Source organism: Pan troglodytes, chromosome 22, assembly GCF_028858775.2.
Source record: "Pan troglodytes isolate AG18354 chromosome 22, NHGRI_mPanTro3-v2.0_pri, whole genome shotgun sequence".
In the NCBI taxonomy this organism is placed as follows: Eukaryota; Metazoa; Chordata; class Mammalia; order Primates; family Hominidae; genus Pan; species Pan troglodytes.
The window spans coordinates 39,961,385-39,987,075 of record NC_072420.2 but is presented as its reverse complement, the minus strand read 5'-3'; the positions used below and the strand labels follow the sequence as shown (position 1 = coordinate 39,987,075).

At 38.1% G+C, this 25,691-nt stretch overlaps 1 protein-coding gene across 8 annotated transcripts in view; it reads left to right on the top strand.

Annotated features, from left to right (window-relative positions):
- Positions 1-25,691, top strand: part of BRWD1 (bromodomain and WD repeat domain containing 1) — a 128,684-nt gene that overhangs the window by 16,667 nt on the left and 86,326 nt on the right. For 5 of the 8 annotated variants that reach the window (XM_016938541.3, XM_009427702.4, XM_016938540.3 and 2 more), the window contains 8 exons: positions 1,335-1,433; positions 1,795-1,955; positions 3,654-3,875; positions 17,425-17,525; positions 18,853-18,923; positions 20,315-20,415; positions 21,453-21,493; positions 23,195-23,293. In XM_016938541.3, the coding sequence (XP_016794030.2) occupies positions 1,335-1,433; positions 1,795-1,955; positions 3,654-3,875; positions 17,425-17,525; positions 18,853-18,923; positions 20,315-20,415; positions 21,453-21,493; positions 23,195-23,293 (895 nt within the window). Of the gene's footprint in view, positions 1-1,334; positions 1,434-1,794; positions 1,956-3,653; positions 3,876-8,852; positions 8,908-17,424; positions 17,526-18,852; positions 18,924-20,314; positions 20,416-21,452; positions 21,494-23,194; positions 23,294-25,691 lie in introns of those variants that run through there. The other 3 variants (XM_063803632.1, XM_063803633.1, XM_054675286.2) reach the window with 3 other exon arrangements.

Below are 25,691 nucleotides of genomic sequence, written 5' to 3'. Positions count from 1 at the left end.
TAAAGCTTAACTGAGAAAGAACACCTCTCCCTCTTAGTTCCGTGCCAGACTGGTTTGTTAGCTTTAGTTGTTTCTTAGTGCTCTAGCCATGTCACCCTGTGGCACTAATCAGGACACTGTTTATATTCTTCCTCTTCTGTGTCCCTATTCACTTTGTAATTATTCTATTTTAGCTGGTTATATGGTAGTTAATTGGTAGCCTGTTTTCCTTTGTTTTCTTTACTTGTGTCAAGCTCCATGTTGTTGTTTTGTGATGAGCAGTGATTTAGAACTGGCCAGACCTTAGAAGAGTCTTCAGCAAGCTGCCCTAGAGTAGGGGCATATTCTGTTTGTTTTGTACTGGTACCCCAGGAGGATGCCTTGTAACTGCTCTTTGGTCATGATAGTGGTAATGAATCCATTCATGTAAAATGCAATATGTCTGTTAGTTTGGGGCACCCGAGGCTCAGTAGAGGTTTAGTATGATGCCTTCCCTTTCTTCTTTGAGTTATGAAGAAACTAATTTCTGGCACAGTGTGACTGCTTCAAACCTATGTTCTGCTGCTATCTCCTATAGAGGAGGGCAGACTTTTTTTTCTTAGTGCATTTGCTGGTAGGTCAAGGAGGGATGGACTTTGAATTAGTGTTCAGAGTCACAGATCCTACGTATGTGCTCTTCAGTAGTGGATTTTCTGTGATCCTAAAATGAAGGGGAAGCTATATAATTTATTGGTACTTCCTAAAGATAGAGACTAAAGTCATGGTAGTATTGGCCAAATTAATTTTAAAACTGAACAAGTCATGAATTTTCATATAAATGAAAGAACTTTTTCCTTATAAAAGCTTCCATTTTTGAAAAGTTGGATCAGTTGTAAGATCTTTTATCTTTAGTATTGTATGATATAATTCTACATTGAAAAATAAACACTTGGCATTAAATGGGACTTGGAGTCCAAAAGATCTGGTTTTATGGTCCATCTTTACCAATCATTTGTTGTGGATCTCTTTAAAGGTCCTGGAACCTTTGAGCCTCAGTTACCTCACTTGTAAATTGGCAAAAATACCTACCTCACAGGGTTGTTGTGAGGATTCAATGAGCTAATGTATGTTGAAAGCACTTTGTGAATTGTAAAGTGCTACACAAATGTTAGTTGTTGTTGCTGCTGTATCTGAGATGTCTTAATTTTCTTTTTCTTCAGAAATAGTCTAATAAACCTCCAGGGCTTTTCTGTTAAAGTATATTAGTTGGTAAAATGTTGAATAAACAGTTTATTACAATATACGTAAGTATTCTATAAAATCTTTCTTGGGGTTAACTTTCAAGATTTTATGTGTATCTAAAATTCATTTTAAAGACTGCAGGCACACAGTTTGGAAGGGCTCTGCCTTTGCTGCTCTTCATAGAGGAAGACCTCCTGAAATGCCAGTGAATTACGGCTCCCCACCAAATCTTGGTAAGTAAGGTTGGCCTTTGAGATGCCTGAAATAATTGTTTTTAAATTTCTCAACAACCTTTATAAATGCTGTATTAAAATTTAAAAGGAAATACTGGTTGAAATGTTGTTTTAATAGTAATAAGTATCAAATGTCAAATTATTGTTAAAATAATTACTAAAAATAAAATTAATAAAAAATCTTTTTATAGTAAGAAGTCTATGTTACTGAATACAGAAGAATAGAATTGGGAAGAAATTGTGTCATTAGGGCTTCTTGAACATAGATTTTTGTGACCCTCTAGAAATTGTTATTTGAGTTTTTCTTAGATTTTTCCTTATTGGCTCTCCCTTAACCATTTTCATTGTTTTTATTTCCTAGTGGAGATACATCGAGGAAAACAACTCACAGGGTGTTCCACTTTTAGTACAGCATTTCCAGGAACTATGTATCAGCATATAAAAATGCACAGAAGGATTCTCGGACATCTATCTGCTGTTTACTGTGTAGCATTTGATAGGACAGGACATAGAATCTTTACAGTGAGTTAAAATTTTAAACTTGATTTGATGTCATCTAGAGTACTTTGGTGTGCTTCAGAATCATCTAGGAAATCTTAGTTTCTGTTTCCCATCCTCAGAGATTTTGACTCAGTAGGTATGGTGTGGGTCTCACGAATTTGTATTTTTAATAAGTGCTTCAGCTGAAGATAGGACTCTGTGCTGTTTTGAAAGACAGTGATTTAGAGTAGTGGTTCTTAAATGTGATATTTAAGGATGCTTAAAAATAGACATACCTGGCCGGGCGCGGTGGCTCACGCCTGTAATCCCAGCACTTTGGGCAGCCGAGACAGGCGGATCACGAGGTCAGGAGATCGAGACCATCCTGGCTAACACGGTGAAACCCCATCTCTAGTAAAAATACAAAAAAATTAGCCGGGTGTGGTGGTGGGCGCCTGTAGTCCCAGCTACTCGGGAGGCTGAGGTAGGAGAATGGCGTGAACCTGGGAGGTGGAGCTTGCAGTGTGCAGAAATCGCCCCACTGCTCTCCAGTCTGGGCGACAGAGCGAGATTCCGTCTCAAAAAAAAAAAAAAAAAAATAGACATACCAACACTTTCCCTCTAACACATTCTAGACTTACTGAATTAGATTACATTGTAATTAAATATATGTATTAACTGTAAACCCCCCAAAATAAAAAGCTCCTCAGACCTCTACAAGTGATTCATGTTCACATTAATCACTGGTTCAGGAAAATGGGTTGATTATAAAATAACCCATTAGTGTTCAAGTAAGTATTAAAAACCTATCTGAAAAAATTTGGAATTTATCATTTTAATGTTTTAAGGGTAAATTAGGAGAGGTGAGAAGTTTAACTTTCATTTTGCGGGTGTACAATTCAAGAGTAGATAATCAAATGTTTCTTGAATGGGTGCTGGCTAGTACTGTAAACTTGAGACTGTGTTTGTGAGGAGGCTATTCTCACCACTTTTGTTTGTTTTTGGGATTGCCACTTAGTCCTGTTTCTCACACTGTGAAGTATAGATCTGTTCCAGCATTCATCACATTATCTAGCTTGATGTGAATAGACTTTTTTTTTTTTTTTTGAGACGGAGTCTCACTCTGTCACCTAGGCTGGAGTGCAGTGGCGCAATCTCCGCTCACTGCAAGCTCTGTCTCCTGGGTTCACACAATTCTCCTGCCTCAGCCTCTCCAGTAGTTGGGACTACAGGTGCCAGCCACCACGCCCGGCTAATTTTTTGTATTTTTTAGTAGAGACAAGGTTTCACTGCCTTAGCCAGGACGGTCTCCATCTCCTGACCTTGTGATCCGCCCACCTGGGCCTCCCAAAGTGTTGGGATTACAGGCGTGAGCCACTGTGCCTGGCCTAGACTAACATTTAACCATTGTTAGTTGATATAAGAGAGCCGTGAACTTTGAGTTGGACTTACTACTTTGCAGAGAACTTGAGGGAAAATAGTATTGGTAATGGAGTCTGACCCGTAGAAATGATAACTGGGCAGTATCTTTATGTAGACTGTCTTTGCCTTAAAGAAAAATACTATTATTCCGTAAGTGTTCTGACCATAGTCATAATTTATTACATAAATAACAGAGTATTCTATAGTTGGAAAGAGAGAAGTTAAAGTTAATTTGGATGGCATATAAAAGGTATTCTTTTAATATTATTTAAAAGATTTGCTGTACTAACATTAATTTTTGGATATATTTTTTCTTAGGGTTCAGATGACTGTTTGGTAAAGATTTGGTCAACACATAATGGCCGCTTGTTATCTACATTAAGAGGTCATTCTGCAGAAATTTCAGATATGGCAGTAAACTATGAGAATACAATGATTGCTGCGGGGAGCTGTGATAAAATTATTAGAGTGTGGTGCTTGAGAACTTGTGCCCCAGTTGCTGTGCTCCAAGGACACACAGGATCAATTACATCTTTACAGGTAAACTTCTAGCTTAGTGGGCACATTCCTATATGTATTTTCACCTTTTTCTTTAAAACAGTTTCTTTGGAATTGAGAAATAGTAAGATGTGTATTAGTTATGTTTTAAGTAAGAGAAGTGATAATCATTCATACTTCCACAAATCATGGAAGGCTGATGAAATGAAGATCTAATGTATATTTACATGAAGGCTTATTGATATTTTGGGGTTTATGGTTGAACTGGATGAGTGTCAATTAGAAACTGGTGATAGATTAATTATTTTTCAACTTTAAAACTTGTGGATTTTGCTAAGTTGAATTTTTTTTTTTTTTTTTGAGACTGAGTCTTGTTCTGTTGCCTAGGCTGGAGTGCAGTGGTGTGATCTCAGCTCGCTGCAACCTCTGCCTCCTGGGTTCAAGCGATTCTTGTGCCTCAGCCTCCTGAGTAGCTAGAATTACAGGTGTCCACCACCACACCCGGCTAATTTTTGTATTTTTAGTAGAGACAGGGTTTCACCATGTTGGGCAGGCTGGTCTCGAACTCCTGACCAAGTAACCTGCCCGGCTCAGCCTCGCAAAGTGCTGGGATTACAGGCGTGAGCCACCGTGCCTGGCTGCTTAGTTGATTTAATTTACCAAAATATTTAAAGTTTTTTTCACAATAAGCAGAGGATAATTTTGAACCTATACAGAGTAGACAGAATTGTATAAACCCCTATGTATCTGTCAACCGATGGCCAATTCTTTCCTAACTGCTTCATCTTGTACCTAAAGCAAATCCTAGGTTTTATATAATTTCTTCTGCAAATATTTCATTCTGTATTTCTAAAAGATAAGGATTCCCCTCCCCACTTTTTTTCATAGTGACGGTTATGATGGAAGGAAAAGATTCCTTTTTAAAAAAACTGCAACACCATTATCACACTATTTATTGATGTTCAAGTTTCTAGTTGTCTCATAATGGTATTTTATTTAGGTTGTTTGAATCAGGAGCAAAACGAAGCCTGCATGTTACAATTGGTTGCTGTAGAATAAAAGAAACTTAAAATATAAATTTCACCTATCTATGCAGTTTAAAAAAAAATTCGCTTGCAGTTTCTTCGTTGAAGGACCTAGGTTATCTATAGTTTCCCCACAGTTTGGATGTTGCCAGTTGTATCCTGTTGGAGTAGTTTAATATGTTCCTCTGTATTTCTATTAAGTTGGTTATTGGATGTAGAGCAGTGGTTCTCTTTAATGTGCATGAGAATCACCTGGAGGGCTTGATTAAAACATTGTTAGGCACTACTCCCAAAGTTTCTGATTCAAAACGTCTGGGGTGGGGGTATGAGAATTTCATCACTGATAGAGAATTGATCATATTGGGATGTAAGTTCTTCCATCAGAAGGCACAAAATGTCTAGTGTTTTTTGTATTACTCACTGATGATCATTGCCTTACATCCGTTAGTTATTAGGGATAGAAAATGTTACTCTTACTAGTGCAAGGTTCTTGGCTCTCAGTGTAACAGAAATTAATAGGAGGCTAGGCAGACTTCCCAGACAAGATTTATTAAGACTTATGCTGAGATTTATTAAGACTTGTGCCTAGCGATGGCTCATGCCTATAATCCCAGCACTTTAGGGAGGCTGAGGTGGGAGGATCACTTGAGCTCACAGGTTTGAGACCCGGCCTGGGCAACTTAGTGAGACCCCCCCCCCCCCCACAAAAAATAGTTTGGCAAGGTAGCACACGCCTGTAGTCTCAGTACTCCTGAGGTTGAGGGAGGATTGCTTGAGCCAGGAGGTTGAGGCTGCAGTGAGCCGTTATCGCACCAGTGCATTCCAGCCTGGGTGACAAAGTGAGACTGCCTCAAAAAAAAAAAAAAAAAAAGAGACTTATGCCTGAAACATTGGGAATAAGTGAGACAGTGAAGGAAGAAGGGTTCTCTGGTTGGCTCCCCAGGGGAATGCCTTGCCGTGTCTTAAGGAGGGTAATGTGCATAACTCATCAGGTAGGTGAACGTTATTACATGTGTGGGATGGAGCCCAGGGTGTGCAGATGCACAAAGGAATCATGCTGACACATATGTCACATGATGAGAGGGGCAGATAAGCCCCTCTGGGCGAAGGTTTTAGTATTACAATGAGGCTCAGGGTTAGGATTGGTCCTTCTCCTGGCCTTGTGCACATATGGGCGGATAGAGTTAACTCTCCTTAGGAGGATTCATGGCAGAATGCTGCTTGTTTTAGTTTTTTTAGACAACTTACAAGGTCTGGTCAGCGAGTATAGGCCAGTGGGGGTGGTACCAAAATGTCTGGTGGTCAGTGGTCACATATGGAAAAACATGTTGGTGGGGTTGGGCCAAGTGCTGTCCCTACTACCCTGTTTCAGTGCTTTTCTATCATGTTTTGAAACTTAACGTTTGGTTAGGCTGAAGTAAATTGTTAGATGATTTGTAAGGCTTTTATTTTATGTTTGATTTATAAGGCTTTTAAAGGTACATTGGTGTCTCTCATTAGAATTTGGTGAAAACTGGTGGTGGTTCAATTTTTTTATGCACATTCACCTAGGCTATGTATTACTGGTCACTTAAATAGATTTGGTGTGAAATTTTATGATAAAAGGTGACTTTTGTTCTAGTCAATATTCTCAAAGAAAAGAGAGTGAGTAGCTATTTTGGGATGAAGATAGTTATAACTGAGATAGTGGTTTTTGTTTTTGTTTTTTGTTTTTGGCCCAGGCGGAGTGCTGTGGTGCAGTCATGGCTCACTGTAACCTCAGCCTGGGGTCAAGGTCTGCCCATCTCAACCTCTCGAGTAGCTAGGGCCACAGGTGTGTGCTACCAACCCCGGCTTTTTAAATTTTTTATAGGGATGGAATCTAGCCATGTTGTCCAGGCTGTTCTTGAATTCCTAGGATCAAGCAGTCCTTCTTCCTCCACCTCCCAAAGTGCTGGAATTATAAGCTTGAGCCACCGTGCCTTGCTGAGATAGTGTTTTATTTTGGAAGTTTAAGCAAGATTTTTGGTTTGTGTACTTACTTTTAGTTAAGTATATTGTTCTCTGGAAGATTTTATAGTTTGAAAATTAATTCAAATTCTTGCTAGGTTTCACAGTTAACATTTTATAGTTTGATATGAATGTGTTGACAATATAGCAGCAAATAAGAAAATTTATACTTTGAGAGAGTGCCTGTTTTAAAATCATCTTGGAATTCTTTGAAAGTGGAGTTCTAGTCTTCCCTGAAATGATTCTTCTTGTAACGGGGGCTCACATGCGTTTATCACCTACTGAATATATCTGAACAATCTAATTGGGTAGTAGTACATTTTTTTTTTTTTTTTTTTGAGACGGAGTCTTGCTCTGTTGCCCAGGCTGGAGTGCAGTGGTGCAATCTCAGCTCACTGCAGTCTCTGCCTCATGGGTTCAAGTGGTTCTTCTGCGCCTCAGCCTCCCGAGTAGCTGGGGCTACAGGCACGTGCCACCACGCCCGGCTAATTTTTTGTATTTTTAGTAGAGATGGGGTTTCACTGTGTTAGCCAGGATTGTCTCGATCTCCTGACCTTGTGATCCACCTGCCTTGGCCTCCCAAAGTGCTGGGATTACAGGTGTGAGCCACCTCGCCCAACCTCAGTGGGTGATTTTAACAGCATCTGAACACAACTGATGAAACTGAAGAGAGAATTAGTGAAGTGGAATTGAGGCCAGAAGAAAATAAATAGAATGGAGTACAATGAGTAATCATTGCAGCTCTAGGGAAAAATTAGAGGACTAATAAGAAGACTGATTGCTAGCTTCTTTTTTTTTTTTTTTGAGATGGAGTCTCACTCTGTCGCCCAGGCTGGAGTGCAGTGGCGCGATCTCGGCTCACTGCAAGCTCCGGCTCCCGGGTTCACGCCATTCTCCTGCCTCAGCCTCCCAAGTAGCTGGGACTACAGGCGGCTGCCACCACGTCCGGCTAATTTTTTGTATTTTTTAGTAGAGACGAGGTTTCACCGTGTTAGCCAAGATGGTCTCGATCTCCTGACCTCATGATCCGCCCGCCTCGGCCTCGCAAAGTGCTGGGATTACAGGCGTGAGCCACTGTGCCCGGCCTGATTGCTAGCTTCTTAATAGAAGTAACGCAAGTTGATAGACAAAGAAGTAATATTTTTAAATTGCTAATAGAAAATGCCAGTCAATAATTCTGAACCTATTAAAATATATCATTGAAGAATGAAAGTATATTAAATGCATATTCAGACAAGCTGAGAACTTCTTAGCAATGGAACAACATTAAAGGGAATTCTAAATAATATTCTTTAGGCGGGGATGTGATCCCAGGTGGAAACTTGGAGATGCAAGAAGGAATGAAGACTTGAGACAAAAAAAAAATGAATGTGTGGGTAAATGGAAATAAACATTGGCTGTATAAGATAAGTAAATTCTAGGCTTCAAAATACATATGGAATTAAAGAATGAATAGTGTGTGTATCAGGAGGCGGTAACTTCAGTATTCTAAGATCTTTGCATTGTTCAAGAAGTGGAAAATAATACAAATTTACATTAGACTTTAAGATGAAGATGCATTTTGAAATCTCTAGAATAATAGCCAAAAGTATAGCAAGAGATTGCATAACTACTAGGCTTAATAGAGGTGCGGAAATATGTACTAATAAAGAAACTAAAACAAGAAAGGAGAAAAAAACAGTACTAAGATGATGCTGGGATAGTAAATGTCAATGTAAACATAATTATATTACTTGCAACTACATTAAATGGTCTAAAGCAAGTCTCAACTGAAATAATTCCAAGTATATTCTCTGACAACAGTGTAATTAAGCCAGAAATTACTAACAGCCAGAATTAATAACAGATAATCCTCACTTTTTGTAAATTTTATGTATAGTTGACCCTTGAACAATATGGGTTTGAATTGCATGGGTCGATTTATATATAGATTTTCTTCCACCTCTGTCACCCCTGAGATAGCAAGACCAACTCCTCTTATTCCTCCTCCTCCTCTTCAGCCTATTCAACATGAAGACAATGAGGATGAAGACCTTTAAGATGATCACTTCTACTTAATAGTAAATATATTTTCTCTTCCTTACGATTTTCTTGATAACATTTTCTTTTCTCTAGCTTTATTATAAGAATACATTATATAAAACATATACAAAAATATGTGTTAATTGACTGTTCATGCAATTGGTGAGGCTTTATCAATAGTTAAGTTTTTTGGGAGTCAGAAGTTACATGTGGATTTTCAACTGCCTGGGGGGGTTTGATATCCTAACCCCTGCGTTGTTCAAGGGTCAACTGTACTTCTAAATAATCCATACATCAAAGAAGAAAAATCACAATAGACATTTAAGAATATTTCAAACTGATTAATAATGAAAACATTACATATTAAAACTTGGGGGAGGTACTCTTTGGGAGCCAGCCTTCAAGGCAGGGCCCAGTGATTCTTGCCTTCTGGCACTTAGGCCACTGTAGTCTCCTTGCTGAATAGGGTTGACCTGTGAACTTAAAGATATTGAGAAAATGGTATAATGTGACTTTCAGTGTTTCTGAAGTTACACTACAACATAATGAAATAGCTTTTGTCTTATTCTCTTTAATCACTGGTCTTGGGGGAAGCCAGTTGTTAGGTAGATTGCACACTCAAACTGCCCTATGGAAAGGTCTTCATGGTAATAACTGATGTCTTCTGCTATAGCCATGTGAATAAGCCATTTTGGAAGCAGATCCCCCTATTCCCAGTTAAGCCTTTATGTGACTGTGGCTCAGGTCGACATCTTGACTGCATCTCGCAGCCTTGAGACACTGAGCCAGACCTATCTAGCTAAGCTGCTGTTGAATTCTTGGACCATAGAGACTATGAGATAATGAATATTTATTGTTGTCCAGTGCAGCTAAAAATTTTGGGGTAAGTTGTTTCATAGCAGTATATAATTCTCTTCTGAAGTTGTGCTGAAGGGGAAATTTACACCCAATTCATGTATTAGAAAGAAGCTGAAATTCAGTGATCACAAGTGTATTTCTCAAGAAGTTGGGAGAAGAACAAACAAGAAGAAAGAAATTATGAAGATAAGTACAGAAATTAAGGATAGAAAAAATGTGCATAACGGTAGTGAGGATCAACAAAGCCAGAAGTTCTTTGAAAGACTATAAATACTGGTAAAAGACACATTGTTCAGGGAACAAAAAAGAAACGTGACAAATAACCATTATCAGATTTGAAAAAGGGGTATCACTACATATCCTTCAGATAATAAAAAGAGGATATTTTAAGCAGCTTTATAAAGGAAAATTGAAGGTAAATACAGAGAAAAACAAGAAACAAAAAGAAAATCTGAATTGACTTGTAACTATGAAATGCATTGTATCTGTAGTTAAACATTTTCTCTACCTACTTATTATTTAGGTAAAAAATGTTTGGCGCTAATCTCCCAAGGAAGCAATCAGACAAATCCAAATTGAGAAACAGTCTGTGAAACAAATCTCTTATTCCTCAAAAGTTTGGTTTCAAGAAAGATAGAAAGGTGGAGAGCTTTTCAATAAGGAACCTCAGGAAAAGGGACAAACGTTAGTGTAATGTGTGAGCCTTGATTTGGGTTCTAGATTTAGGAGAGAAAAAAGCTGTAAAGGATGCTTGAGAAATTTGGAAAATTTGAATATGGATTATATAATAATGTTTTATCAATAGTAAGTTTTTGAAGTATTGATAATCATAGTTATGTAGGAGAATGTCATTGTTAGGAGATACACACTAAGGATTTTAGGGTTGAAGTGATGATGTCAGCAAGGTAGATTTGGATGGTTCATGTCAGTGTGATATCTACATCAGGAAGCAAGTGTTGCAAACTATTAACCATTGGTGAATCTTGATGACCAGTGTATGGGTGCTCATGGTACTATTACGACTTTTATCTAGATTAAAAATATTACAAAATTAAATATTTGCAGAAAACACTATACTATTACTACAACTGTTCATTTTTTTAGTATTGCTAGGCAAGAACAAAAATGGGCCAGGCGCAGTGGCTCACGTCTGCAATCCTAGCACTTTGGGAGGCCGAGGTGGGCGGATCACCAGGTCAGGAGTTTCAGACCAGCCTGACCAACATAGTGAAACCCTGTCTGTATTAAAAATACAAAAAATTAGCCGGGCGTGGTGGCGGGCACCTGTAATCCCAGCTACTTGGGAGGCTGAGGCAGGAGAATCGCTTGAAGCCGGGAGGTGGAGGTTGCAGTGAGCAGAGATCGCGCCACTGCACTTCCCACCAGGTGACAGTGTGAGACTCCGTCTCAAAAAAAAAAAAAAGTACAAATACTGGAAATAAAAAACTTTTCTTTTCCAGAAGTTTGGTTGCCTACTTAAAATCCAAGAGAATTGAAAAATGCCTTGACAGGTTGCAGTTTATCTTGTGAAATAGTAGCTATTGACCTTAGGTAGTGGTGATGGCTGCACAGCATTGTGCATGTACTAAATGCCACTGAATCGTTGACTTTAAAATGGTTCATATGGGCCGGGCGCGGTGGCTCACGCCTGTAATCCCAGCACTTTGGGAGGCCGAGGCGGGCAGATCACGAGGTCAGCAGATGGAGACCATCCTGGCTAACATGGTGAAATCCCATCTCTACTAAAAATATAAAAAAAAATTAGCCGAGCATGGTGGCCAGCGCCTGTAGTCCCAGCTACTCGGGAGGCCGAGGCAGGAGAATGGCGTGAACCTGGGAGACGGAGCTTGCAGTGAGCCGAGATGGCACCACTGCACTCTAGCCTGGGTGACAGAGCAAGACTCTGACTCAAAAAAAAAAAAAAAAAAAAAAAAGTTCATATGGTGAGTTTTATGTTATGTGAATTTTTATCTCCCCTAGGATGCATGAGTGAGCATACAGGAAGAGATTTCATTTTAACAGTTCAGGACAGCTAACTACCTTTGACAAATACATCTTTTTTTTTTTTTTTTTTTTTTGTTGACTGGGCTCAAGTGATGCTCCCCCCTCACCCTCCTGAGTAGCTGGGAGTAGCTGGGACTACAGGTGTGTGTCACCACACCTGGCTAAGTTTTTTTTTTGTGTGTTTTTTGAGTAGAGATGGGGTTTTGCCATGTTGCCTGAACTGGTCAAACTCCTAGGCTCGAGCAGTCCTCCTGCCTTGGCCTCCCAAAGTGCTGGGATTATGTGTGTGAGCCACCACACCTAGCCTACATCCTTTTTAAATTTTTTGTTTTTAGTTGACCTATAATACTTGTAGAAAGACAAAGAATACAGTGTGATGTTTCAGTGCATATATGCATTGTATAAGGATCAAATGAGGGTAATTATATCCATCACTAAGCATTTATCATTTATTTGTTGTGGTAATATTCAAAATCTTCTCTTCTAGCTATCTTGAAATGTCTATCACATTGTTATTTGCTGTACTCACCTTACTGTGTAATGGAACACCAGAACTTATTCTTCCTGTCTGATTGTAACTTAATACCCATTGAAACAATTTCTCATGGTCCCCCCCTTCCCCCATACTCCCCAGCCATAGGTAACCACTGTTCTATTCTCTGCTTCTGTGAAATCAACTTTTAAAATTCAAGGGTGAAATTACACAGTGTTTGCCTTTCTGTGCCTTGCTATTTCACTTAACATAATGGCCTTTAGGTTCATCCATATTACCACAAACGACAGAAGAGTATTCTGTTTATAATGTTCCATTTTGTGTGTGTGTATACACAGAACGGCATTTTCTTTGTCCATTCATCTGTAGATGGGTGTTTAGGTTGATTCATGTTTTGACTATTGTGAATGGCACTGCAGTAAACATGGGAGTGCAATTATCTCTTCAATATACTGATTTCATTTCCCTTTGGATATATACCCAAAAGCATAGGGAACAAAAGCAAAAACAGACAAATGGGATTACATCAAACTACAAATCTTCTGCACAGCAAAGGAAACAAACAATATAGATCGAAGAGACAACCTGAAGAATAGGAGAAAGTACTTGTAAACTTTATGCATCTGACAAAGGGTTAATATCCAGAACATATAAGGAACTGAACTCAATAGAAAAAAAATTCAGTTAAAAAATGGGCAAAAGACCTGCGTAGACATTTCTAAAAAGAAAACATACAAATGGCCGACAGATATATGAAAATATGCTTAACATCACTAATTATCGGGAAAATGCAAATCAAAACCACAGTGAGATACTACCTCACCCCAGTCAGAATGGCTGTTCTCAAAAAGACAAAGGATAACAAATGTTGGGAAGGAGGTGGAGAAAGGGGAACTCTTATGCACTTTTGGTGAGAATGTAAATTAGTACAGCTATTATGGGAAACAGTATGGAGGTTCTCCCACCTCCCCCAGAGGCAGGTTCTCTCTCTGTTGCCCAGGCTGGAGTGCGGTGGTGTAATCATAGCTCGCCTGGCCTCAAACTTATGGGCTCAAGTCATCCTCCTGCCTCAGCCTTCTGAGTAGCTGGGACTATAGGTGTGTGCCACGTCACCTAGTTAGTTCTTAATTTTTTGTAGAGACAGTGTCTTGCTATGTTTCACAAGCTGGTCTTGAACTTCTGGCCTCAAGCAATCCTCCTCCATTGGCCTCCCAAAGCACTGGGCTTTATAAGCATGAGCCACCCTACCCAGCTGGAGGTTCTTCACAAAAAAAGATTGGCTTTATATCCAAAGAAAATAAATAATACATTCTTTCATAGCAAAAGAGAGGATCAGCATATATTAAAGAGTCCTTATTTTACCACTGAACAAGTTGTAAAAGTAGACGTTCTTAAGCTCATGAGCCTGTGGTAAATACTAGGTAGTCACTCAAAATGTGTAGATTTCAAGCATACTTTGGACTTTGGAAGTAGACACATGAGATTGTAGCACGGAATCCTAAAATCCTAGGCCAAAGAAGACTTAGATATCATAGTTCATACTGTTTCTTTTATGCAGGATTTAGCTAATCCATCTTAGAAAAAAAAAGCAAGACTATTTTTAATATCCAGAAATACATATTATAGTCATTGGCGACTGGCCTTGAGAGGGCATAACAAAACATGGTTGTATGTCAGTGATACTGCAATTGATGAAATGTTGCTATTTAGAAACAGTAAAAGGAAGCCCCCAGAAGTTAAAAATACCTGTTGGACACTAAAAAAACAAAAACAAATCGCAACTCTTTAAAACTTCAAGCTTAGAGGCTTCATTAGTGAATTCTGTTAAAACTTGTTAGAACTGCTGAGAGCTTAATATGACGGTTAAATATATATAGGACCCATGTCTTAAAACCAGAACTTTATTGTACACCAGCAATAAACAAGTAATAAATACAATGGAAGAAGAGTATAATTTGTAATAGCAACAAAACCCCTCAAACACATAGGAATAAATTTAACAGGAAATGTGAAATACGTTTATGAAGAAAGGTCTTAAAAATACTGACCGGAGTCTTGGGTTGGGGAAGGAAATAGTCTAAGTAAGTGAAAATACCTCTACCATGTTCCTGAATCAGAAGATTCAGTATTGTAAATATGTCAGATCTTTCCTGATTATGCTATAAAATCAGCGTATTTACATTTGAAATTCCAATGATTTTGTTTTTATGGAACTATGCCAGCCAATCAAGCTCATTTAAAAGAGAAAAATAAGCACGGACAGCGAAAGAAGAGCAAAGAATTGTTGAGCCATGCTGGAGATATAAAAATGTTTTAGAGCTGTTATAAAGAAAACAGTATATATCAGTCCATGAATAGACGAAGATATAAGTGGGACAGAAATAGCTACAAATTGCTTATCTGTCTGGAAATTTGATTTAGAACAGGTGACTTAAACATATTCTTCCATGGACAGTTAGGTTTAGAATTCCTTTTTTTTTTTTTTTTTTTTTTGTTTGTGACGGAGTTCCGCTCTTGTTGCCCAGGCTGGAGTACAGTGGTGCAATCTCAGCTCACTGAAATCTCTGCCTTCCAGGTTCAAGCGATTCTCCTGCCTCAGCCTCCCGAGTAGCTGGGATTACAGGCGCCCACCACCATGCATGGCTAATTTTTTGTATTTTTAGTAGAGACAGGGTTTCACCATGTTGATCAGGCTGGTCTTGAACTCCTGACCTCAGGTGATCCACCTGCCTTGGCCTTCCAAAGTGCTGGGATTACAGGCATGAGCAACTGTGCTTGGCCTCTAGAATTCTCAAAGTACTCTGCAAGGTTGCGAGTTTTACTCTGATGTTTTAATTAAAAAAAATTTTTTTTGTCCAATTAGCAATTCAGTGTGGAAGGTGTTTAAATTTTTTTAAAGTGAAAGCAAGTTTATTAAGAAAGCAAAGGACTAAAAGAATCTTCAAATTTAATTAACAAAAATATCCAACTACTAATATAACTTTAATTATACTACTTTTTCTCATTACTTTTAATGAGATAGCCTGCAAAGCTCAATGTTAGGCCACATTCTGGAACATATCTACTTAGATATAAACAATCACTTTCAACATTAAAAAAAATCCATAATTTCTTCCTTACTTTGCTTTCTGTTAATGGCACTATTAGTCTTTGTTTTCTAAGCTCCTTCTTTGTCTTGAATATTTCTTGAGTCAGCAAGTTTGTTTGCTTTTTGAGACAGAGTCTCACTCTGTTGCCCAGGCTGAAATGCAGTGGTGTGATCTTGGCTCTTTGCAGCCTCAGCCTCCTGGGTAGCTGGGACTACAAGCATGCGCCACCATGCCTGGCTAATTTTTTATTTTATTTTATATATATGTTTATATACGTATGTGTATATGTCCATATATACGTATACGTGTATATATACATATGTACATACATATACGTATACATAGACGTATATGTTGACATGTGTATATATACATATTTATATACATGTATTTGTATACATATATGTCTACATATATACACATGTATATGTATACGTATATATATACATGTATACATACATACATATATATATATATTTTTTTGGTAGGTGAAGGAGTCTCGCTGTGTTGTCCAGGCTGGAGTGCAGTGGCGCCATCTCAGCCTGCTGCAACCTTTGCCTCCCGGATTCAAGTGATTCTCCTGCCTCAGCCTCCCGAGTAGCTGGGATTATGGGCATCCGCCACCACTCCTGCCTACTTTTTGTGTTACAGGCATCCAACATCATGCCTGGCTAATTTTTGTATTTTTAGTAGAGGTGGTGTTTCATCATGTTGGCCAGGCTGGCCTCAAACTCCTGACCTCAAGTGATCTGCCTGCCTTGGCCTCCCATAGTACTGGGATCACAGCCGTGTGTCATCACGCCTGGACAATTTTGTATTTTTTTGTAGAGACAGGGTTTTGCCATGTCACCCAGGCTGGTCTTGAACTCTTGGACTCAAGCAATTCTCACTCCTCGGCCCCCCAAAGTGCTGGGATTACAGGCATGAGCCACGGCACTCGGGCGAGTCAGCAAGTTTTGATGCTCCTCTCTTTTGGTCTTTCCTCCCCATTCTAGGGGGAGAAGGGTGGAGCTGTATTCCAGTTAAGCTTCTTGCTTCTTAGATTAACTGGGTTCCCTCTTGGCTTTTTATTACATCTTGCCTCTTCTTTTTCAATCAATACCGTATATTGCTGTAAGACAAATCGTTTGGCTGCTTCTGGTGTTTTTACTTGAAAAGTACAGTTACCCTTTAAGCTGCTTTGATTACATCCAGATTCTCTATTCATTTACCCCATTGCCGCATGACTTTGAGAAATGAACACTTTGTTCATATAGATCTTTGTTTCTATCTTATACCATATTCCCCCTCGCTTTTGAACTTGTGCTGATATTATTCCTTTGCTTAGTGTGTGTTTGTTTTCCTTGCATTTTCCTACTATTTAATCCTTCCTAGATGTCTCTAGCTAGTTCATCTTCCTTTCTGTAGCTTGCTTGTTTAGCACTTTTGGTATTTTATTAAGTACAGATGTTAGCCTTATTCTGAAGTTGCGCTGCAATATAGTTCCTGTGTTTCCTTATTTTATGGTTTTGTTTTCAAAATATTTAAATCATTGACCCATTTCGAATGTATTCTGATGTACAGTCTGAAGAATGGACTTAGTTTTTTTCCAGATTACTGCACAATTGTAATACCATTTATGCAGTGATCCATTGTTCGCCCAACAGATTTGAGATAATACCTTAATTCTACTTAAGTCTTAGATTAGGATTCATGTTTTCCCCCATTTTTCCTTCCAGTTTTTCAGTCAGCTTTCCCAGGTTGAATAGGGTCTAGTTTTGGATTGTATTTTTTCCATTGGTCATTCTGTCAGTGTACCCTGTTTTGTCTGATCGTTTTAATTATTAACACTCTGTGATATGCTTTAATATCTAGTAGGACTAGATCTCCACCTTGTTAAAGTTTTTCTGGCCAGTCTTGTTTATTCTGAAAATAGACTTATTGAGATCATATTACATATAAATGAATGTGGAGAGGTTATGATTTTTTCCACTATGGTAGTATTACCTATATTTTGGATTTCATGTGTTTTATTTCCTGAAACTGTCAATTGAAGTTAAGTTTGCAAGACTATTAAACTGTAACTTAAGTAGAAGTTCTGGAAACTGAATTGTATATGTTTTACTTTTTAGTTTAGCCCGATGGCCAAAGGCTCTCAAAGATACATGGTTTCCACTGGTGCTGATGGGACAGTTTGCTTTTGGCAATGGGATTTAGAATCCTTAAAGTTTAGGTAAGTGGCTTTAATTATGTAACAGGTTTTGTTTTTTAATGTAGTTACAGTTTAGTCTAATGAAATGAAGTTTTATTGTTATGAGAAATTGTGTATTGTTGCTTTTTTTAACCTTTGAACTTAATTTTTATTATATACAGCATATGTGCCATATTGACTATTTGCTATTTATAATTATGTAGATAGCAGGATTTGTAAAAGAAGCATAGCTTTTCTATCTTAGCACATTTTTGCAAAGACAAAGTAAGGCATTTAAAATAATAGGTATATAATTGGAAATTCAGGCAGGAACATTTGAGAGTCATAAGACCTGTATTGTATACCTGTGCTAATACAGTAGTCACTAGCCATACATGATCGTTGAGCACTTTAAATGTGGCTAGTGCAATTGAGGAACTGAATTGATAATTTAAATTTAAAACTTACAATTGGTTAATGTATTAAAACATTTTTTTCCTTTTGTTTTCGTTTTTTTTTTTTTTTTTTTTTTTTGAGACGGAGTCTCGCTCTGTTGCCCAGGCTGGAGTGTGATGGCGTGATCTCGGCTCACTGCAGCCTCTGCCTCCTGGGTTCAAGTGATTCTCCTGCCTGAGCCTCCTGAGTAGCTGGGATTACAGGTGCCCGCCACCCCGTCCCCCTAATTTTTTGTATGTTTAGTAGAGATGGAGTTTCACCAGGTTGGCCAGGCTAGTCTGAAACTCCTGACCTCAGGTGATCCACCCGCCTTGGCCCCCCAAAGTACTGGGATCACAGGCGTGAGCCACCACGCCTGGCCTATTAGAAAATTAAGCATATCTTGAATAACGAGTATGTGAAATTTTCAATGAGTTTTGGGAAATCCAAATATAGATAAAATATTTTTGTTAAAAAATAGTTGTCAAATTGAGATGTATTTTGAGTCTCAAATACACACTGGAAAATTTCAAAGACTTAATATGAAAGAGTATGAAAGTATCTTATAATTTTATTGATTTGGATTACATGTTGATATTTTGGGTGTATTGGGTTAAAGGAAATATGATTAATTTGATCTTTTTATATTTTGTAAAAATACATGGAAATCTGTGGAAATATTTGATGTACAATAAGGTATTATAGAAATAAGATTATAGCTGGGTGTTGTGTGCCTGTGGTCCCCAGCCACTAGGGAGGCTGAGGCTGGAGGGTCCCTTGAGCCCAAGAATTTGTGTCTAGTGTGGGCAACATGGCGAGACCCTGTCTCTTAAAAAATTATAATATTTAAATATGCTAGATTAAAACGAATATTTTAAGCTGTGTTAATGTGGTGAAATAATCTATTTTAAAGCAGCATCTTCTTCTTTTAAAGCCCACGTCCCCTGAAGTTCACTGAAAAGCCTAGGCCAGGCGTTCAAATGCTTTGTTCTTCTTTTAGTGTTGGTAAGAACTTCTTCACATTTTTTTCTTAGTTTTTTTTTTTAAACATTTATTAAATGACCACTTGGTTGCTAAGAACTTTTATTAGCTACGTGGTAAATGACTTCTGATGTTTATTTCATTAGGTTCAATTTATGATGTTCATTTTGTTAGCCTTGTTCTTCCAGTCCTCCAGTCTGCCTTTCTCTGATTTCTGGTAGTAATCAGTGATATAAGAGATGGCTGGTAACAGGGAGGCTTGAGGTGTCCACACAAGTGATTCCTATGCCAGTACTATGTGTATGATAATCTAAACTTGTGATTTTCTTCGAATAGGCTAAACTGTGTATGTTTGATAGTTTAAATTTATTTCTCACACATAATATCTTGATGAAATTATTCTTTTTCATTTTTTGTACAGTGAACTTGTGTGGTAACCTTTCTCTTTTTTCGGATAGGTCAAAGACTTTTCCCTCATAAAATCTGAAAACTTGAACAAGCTAGGGTTAGGTATGTAGAATTGTTTAGAAAGCAGAACTTCTTTTCTTAAAAATATTTTTAGAGCACTGGTGCTTAATTGGCATTATATTGCCACCCTTAATAATATAGATGGGGAGGCCAGGCACAGTGACTCAATGCCTGTAATCCCAGTCCTTTGGGAGGCCGAGATGGGAGGATTGCTTCAGCCCAGGAATTCGAGCCCAGCCCTGGCAACATAGGGAGAACCCATCTCTCAAAAAAAACAAAACAAAAATTACCTGGGCATGGTGCACACCTGTAGTCCCAGCTACTCAGGAGACTAGGTGGGAGTATTGCTTGTGTCCAGGAGGTTGAGGCTGCAGTGAGCCATGGTCACACCACTGCACTCCAGCCTGGGCGGCATACTGAGACCATGTTCCCCGCCCCACCAGCTGGCTCACGCCTGTAATCCCAACACTTTAGGAGGCTGAGGCGGGTGGATCACCTGAGGTCAGGAGTTCGAGACCGTCCTGACCAACATGGTGAGACCCCCCATCTCTACTAAAAATACAAAAAATTAGCTGGGTGTGCTGGTGTGCCCCTGTAATCCCAGCTACTCAGCAGGCTGAGGCAGTAGAATTACTTGAACCTGGGAGGTAGAAGTTGCAGTGAGCCGAGATCACACCATTGGGCTCCAGACTGGGCGACAGAGCGAGATTCTGTCTCAAAAAAAACAGGAGGAGATTGTGAATGTTTCCAGATTGAATTAATTTTGTTTTTTAAAGCTACAAATTCAGTTTTATAACCTCTATATAGTGAGTCAGAAAATGTAACTGTTGAGATAAACTTAGTTTTAGGGTAAATGATCTTTCTTTTTTATATTTTAATATGGAAATTTGATTTGTTCAGGTATTTGTTATAAACTGGATGTTTAAACCTTACCATTTTTATTTCAGGTGGTATGTTTTTAGCCACAGGTAGTACTGATCATGTAATCAGAATGTATTTTTTGGGTTTTGAAGCACCTGAAAAAATCGCAGAACTTGAAAGCCACACTGTAAGCATCCACGTTTTAAAATCCTTTAGATTAATTGTTAATACTATTCCTGTTATTGCTAAGGGGCATTGTTATTGGCTCTACTTTTATTTTTAATTTTTTTTCTGTTGAACAAATGAACTGTCATTTATAACTTTTTGATGGTATTAAGTTTTAAAATATTAAATCATAGTTGCATTTCTGAGATAAGTCATTGCTTGTGAATGTTATCTTAAATTTTTGCTGAATTCTATTTGACAGTTAAAATATTGTTAGAGATGTTTGTTTATTTATAAAAATGAAAATGTCTAGGTATAATATAGTTTTTGTTAATTCTATTCTAATTTTAATTTAAGCATACAAGCAGTTATATTTAAAGGGGAGGTATGTCATTGGCAACTCAGATTAGCACTTGAGAGGCCTAATATTTTACAGTGGTTATTTTAGCTTTATGTTCAAAATCTTGATTATGACAGTTGATCTGGGTGGGTTAACTTTAAGTGGGCCTGTTTATCTAACCAAGCCCATGAAATAAGAATGTGATTTTAATAATGCATAGTAAGATAGAAAACTGTCAGTGTTCTGAAGTACTGGTCAGGGTTAGGCCATCTTTTCTTTTATTTGAAGCTTTTGGGAAGCCAGTCCACATCCAGAGGTTATTTGATAGATACAGATTTAAATAACTTAAAACAACAATTGAAAATGCCTTATTTTTAGCTACTTTAAAGCCTGTATTTTGAGCACTTTCCACACATTTCACTTCCATATAAGTCATTTTAAACAGATGTAATTATAAATACTGCTTTAAGTTTAGAAGCAAGGCTTTTTTTCCTGTTAGATGTGCCTTTCTTTGAAATGAAAGCTGTATTTTAGTAGTCTTAGGTTTGTAGTTAGTCTTCACTTAAAATTATAAAACATGTTGAATGACAGGGCTAAGCAACACAAGTGCAAATTTTGCTTGTTAAAGCAAATAGGCTTCTAGCATTAAAACTTCATTTTTTCAAATTCACAGACCATGTAGATGATCATTTTTGTATTTGTCCTTTTCCCCCCTTTAGGATAAAGTAGATAGTATCCAATTTTGTAACAATGGTGATCGGTAAGTGTGTGTTTTGTATGTGTGTGTGTGTGTTATTAGGCAAATATAATGTGCTACATATTAGTATAGCTAACCTGTCATTTTGTATGTATTTTTTCCCTTTGTATTATTTTGATTATTTATTTATTTATTTATTTTTTGAGATGGAGTTTCGCTCTCGTTGCCCAGGCTGGAGTGCAGTGGCACAATCTCGGCTCACTGCAACCCCCACCTCTTGGGTTCAAGTTAATCTTCTACCTCAGCCTCCTGAGTAGCTGGGATTACAGGCGCCTGCCACTGTGCCCGGCTAACTTTGTATTTTTAGTAGAGACGGGGTTTCTCCATGTTGGTCAGTCTGGTCTTGAACTCCCGACTTCAGGTGATCTGCCTGCCTCGCCCTCCTAAAGTGCTGGGATTACAGGCGTGAGCCACCTTGCTCAGCCATTATTTTTTATTTTTAGTTGACTAATAATTGTCTATGTTTATGGAGTAAGTACACTGTGGTGTTTTAATATATATTTACATTGTGGGATGATTAAATCAAGCCAATAAACATCTCTGCCACTTCACATACTGAGCATTTTTCTGTAGTCAGAACATCTGAAATCTACTCAGAAACTTTGAAATAATATATAATTAACTGTCACTTTGTATATTGCAGATATTTATTAGTAAATGTATTAACTGAATGAAAAGTGTCTAGGGCAGGGGTTGGGGGAAGAACACATGAAATGTAAGTTTTTAGAATTGTAGTTTTTGCCAGCTTCTAGCGACCAAAAGTAGTTTTTCTTCGGCTAGATGTCTGATTTACTGAAAAACTTATGTGTAAGGATCATTAAATTTCTTGTTTGGGTAGTTAAAAAAAACTTTTCTAAGAAACCACTGTGATATATCCTGCAAATAAATTATTACTTAAATCATATACTCCTTCTTTGCCTCCATTGTGTGTCAGGTACCTTTGCTAAACTAATTGTTGAGAACTTAATTTGTTAATAGATTGATTTATTTTTACACAGTGTCCAACATGAATTAATTTGAATTAACAAGTAAGATGTTTAAAATGGAGCTATTGCTCTTATTTTCCTATACTTTAAAACTTTTTTCTGTTTTTTTTTTCTTCTTGGCATTCTTATTTAATTATTTTTTTTTGAGGCGGAGTCTAGCTCTGTTGCCTAGGCTGGAGTGCAGTGGTGCAGCCTCGGCTCACTGCACTGCAACCTCCCCCTCCTGGGTTCAAGCGATTCTCCTGTCTTAGCCTCCTGAGTAGCTGCGATTACAGGCATGTGCCACCACGCCTGGCTAATTTTTGTATTTTTAGTAGAGACGGGGTTTCACCATGTTGGTCAGACTGGTCTCGAACTCCTGACCTTGTGATCCACCCACCTCGGCCTCCCAAAGTGCTGGGATTACAGACATGAGCCACTGCAGGTTGCCTCTTCTCAGCATTCTTATACATTGTATTTTCAAAACTTAATCTGTTTGAAAAGCTATTGATTGAGTTTGAGGTGTGTTTTATTTCATAGGGCCGGGCAAATCATAGCAAACCAAATTTTTTTTCCCATCCAGATAACGCTCTAAATACCTTGTCCTTTGAATTAACACCTGTGGATTGTCCTGTTGTTAGGACAGCTTCATTACATTCTTTTTTTGCATGTGATTTTAATTGTAGCCCTTGTTGGAAAGTGTGTGAATATAGTAAGATCCTGTTCTGAATGTTTTAAGGTTCCTAAGTGGTAGCAGAGATGGAACAGCACGGATTTGGAGATTTGAGCAGTTAGAATGGAGGAGCATTTTATTGGATATGGCTACCAGAATCTCAGGGTAAGTTGAGATTGTTAGAAGTAGGTGCATCATAGGTGTTCGATCTGTCTCTCTCTCTCTCTCTCTTGCTCTCTGTGTCTCTCAGTGGTTATTTTGTTGAGGGGATTATAGCTACCTTCTATTACGAAGAGCTGTGGTATAAGTGAATAGCTGCGTACTGCATATCAGGTGAACAGAGACATCCAGGTAAATTTATCCTTACATTGTGTAGCAAAGAATAACATGTACTTTTTCTATGGTTCAAAGCATTGACCTCCTTCTTAGATGTTGCATTTAAAAGCTTCTACAAGTAAAAAAGATAAAATTAACTCAAGTACGTTAAGAATGGAAATTATACTTTTCTGTGGATAGGATTTTTGAAAAAATTTAAAAGTAGCTTAGAGCCAAGGCTGGGAAATAGGGTAAGCAAACATACTTTATTATTAAGGTTAAAAAAGAAAATTGAGCTCCAGCCTGGGTGACAGAGCGAGACTCTCTAAAAATAAAAGTCATAGATTTTACTTTAGAGTTTGTTTCCTGATTTTAACTTTGCACTTTTTCATATCAGTTTTTCTGAGAAATGTTTCCACATTTTGTCTTCTGGAAATCATGTCTGCTGTATTTTTATTTAAAAAAAATGTTCTAGGGTCTCACTCCATCGCCCAGGCTGGAGCGCCAGTGGTATGATCGTGACTCACTTCAGCCTTGACATTCCAGCCTCAGGCAGTCCCCCCATCTCAGCCTTCCGAGTAGCTGGGACTATGAGCATGAGCCACCATGCCTGGCTAATTTTTATGTTTATTTTTTGTAAAGACTCAGGCTCAAGTGATCCTCTTGCCTGTGCCTCCCAAATGCTTTGTTTTTAACAACAGAAATTGACTTATATTCTCTGCTGTAGCTCAAAGAATTGTATTGCATTTTCAAAATAAATTTGATCTTCTTGTTTTTTTGTGGAATTATCTGTGATGGAGAATGAAAAGTATATATACTGGAAATTTGATAACCCTTGCTCATAAACAAATTAAAAAATCTTTATTATATATAAAAATGTTACATCTCAGTATGAAAGTGAATACTGTCAATCCTTGATTAGTTGAAATAAAGGGAATGGGGGTGAAGATAATTTAAAATCAGTTTCACCTATTATTGTTTTATTAAGGAAAATAGAAACTGTCAAAACTTGAATGAAAATTTTTAAATGAGACTGAAAACTATAGTTTTCTTGCTGACGCACTCGATCCATGAAGGGGACTTTTCCTATAATTTTCTTCATGAGAAAATATCTTCTCATTTTAAGTTTTCTTGCTTTCAAATCTTGAAAAACAGAGTCTTCTGTATGTAAGAATTGATTGATCTGTTTATTTTAGTGTTCTAATATTGGCGAATCAACTTGATGAAATGGAACATATCTGTTAGTAAATTCAAAGTTATTAATTTGTGGCTGGGCATAGTGGCTCATGCCTGTATTCCCAGCACTTTGGGAGGCCAAGGCAGGCGGATCATCTGAGGTCAGGATATCGAGACTAGCCTGGCCAACATGGTGAAACCCTGCCTCTACTAAAAAAAAATACAAAAATTAGCCGGATATGGTGGCATGTGCCTGTAATCCCAGCTACTCGGGAGGCTAAAGCAGGAGAATCAGTTGAACCCAGGAGATAGAGGTTTCAGTGAGCCTAGATGGAGCCACTACACCCCAGCCTGGGCGACAGAGCTAGACTCCGCCTCAAAAAAAAAAAAAAAAAAAAAAAGCAATGTTGTTACTTCAAAAGCCTTTTAGTTTAAAGTGAAGAATGGAGTCTTTGCCTTTATTCCATTTTACTTTTTTTTTTTGGAGACAGAGTCTTGCTCTGTCGCCCAGGCTGGAGTGCAGTGGTGCGATCTCTGCTCACTGCAAGCCCTGCCTCCTGGGTTCATGCCATTCTCCTGCCTCAGCCTCATGAGTAGCTGAGACTACAGGCGCCCGCCACATGCCCGGCTAATTTTTTTTGTATTTTTAGTAGAGACGGGGTTTCACCATGTTAGCCAGGATGGTCTTTTTTTTTTTTTTTTTAAATTATACTTTAAGTTTCAGGGTACGTGTGCACAATGTGCAGGTTAGTTACATATGTATACATGTGCAACCAGGATGGTCTTGATCTCCTGACCTCGTGATCCACCCACGTCGCCCTCCCAAAGATCTGGGATTACAGGCGTGAGCCACCGCGCCCGGCCTCCATTTTACTTCTTAATATTATTCTACCCTCAACACCAATCAATCTAGTTAGAATTATTCTCTCTTCTGTGTGTTTTTTTTTTTTGTAATTACATAGATAGCTGTTTTATAACACTCATTCTATATTCTTTTTTTTTTTTTTTTTTTGAGATGGAGTGGCACGGTCTCAGCTCATTGCAACCTTCGCCTCCTGGGTTCAAGCGATTC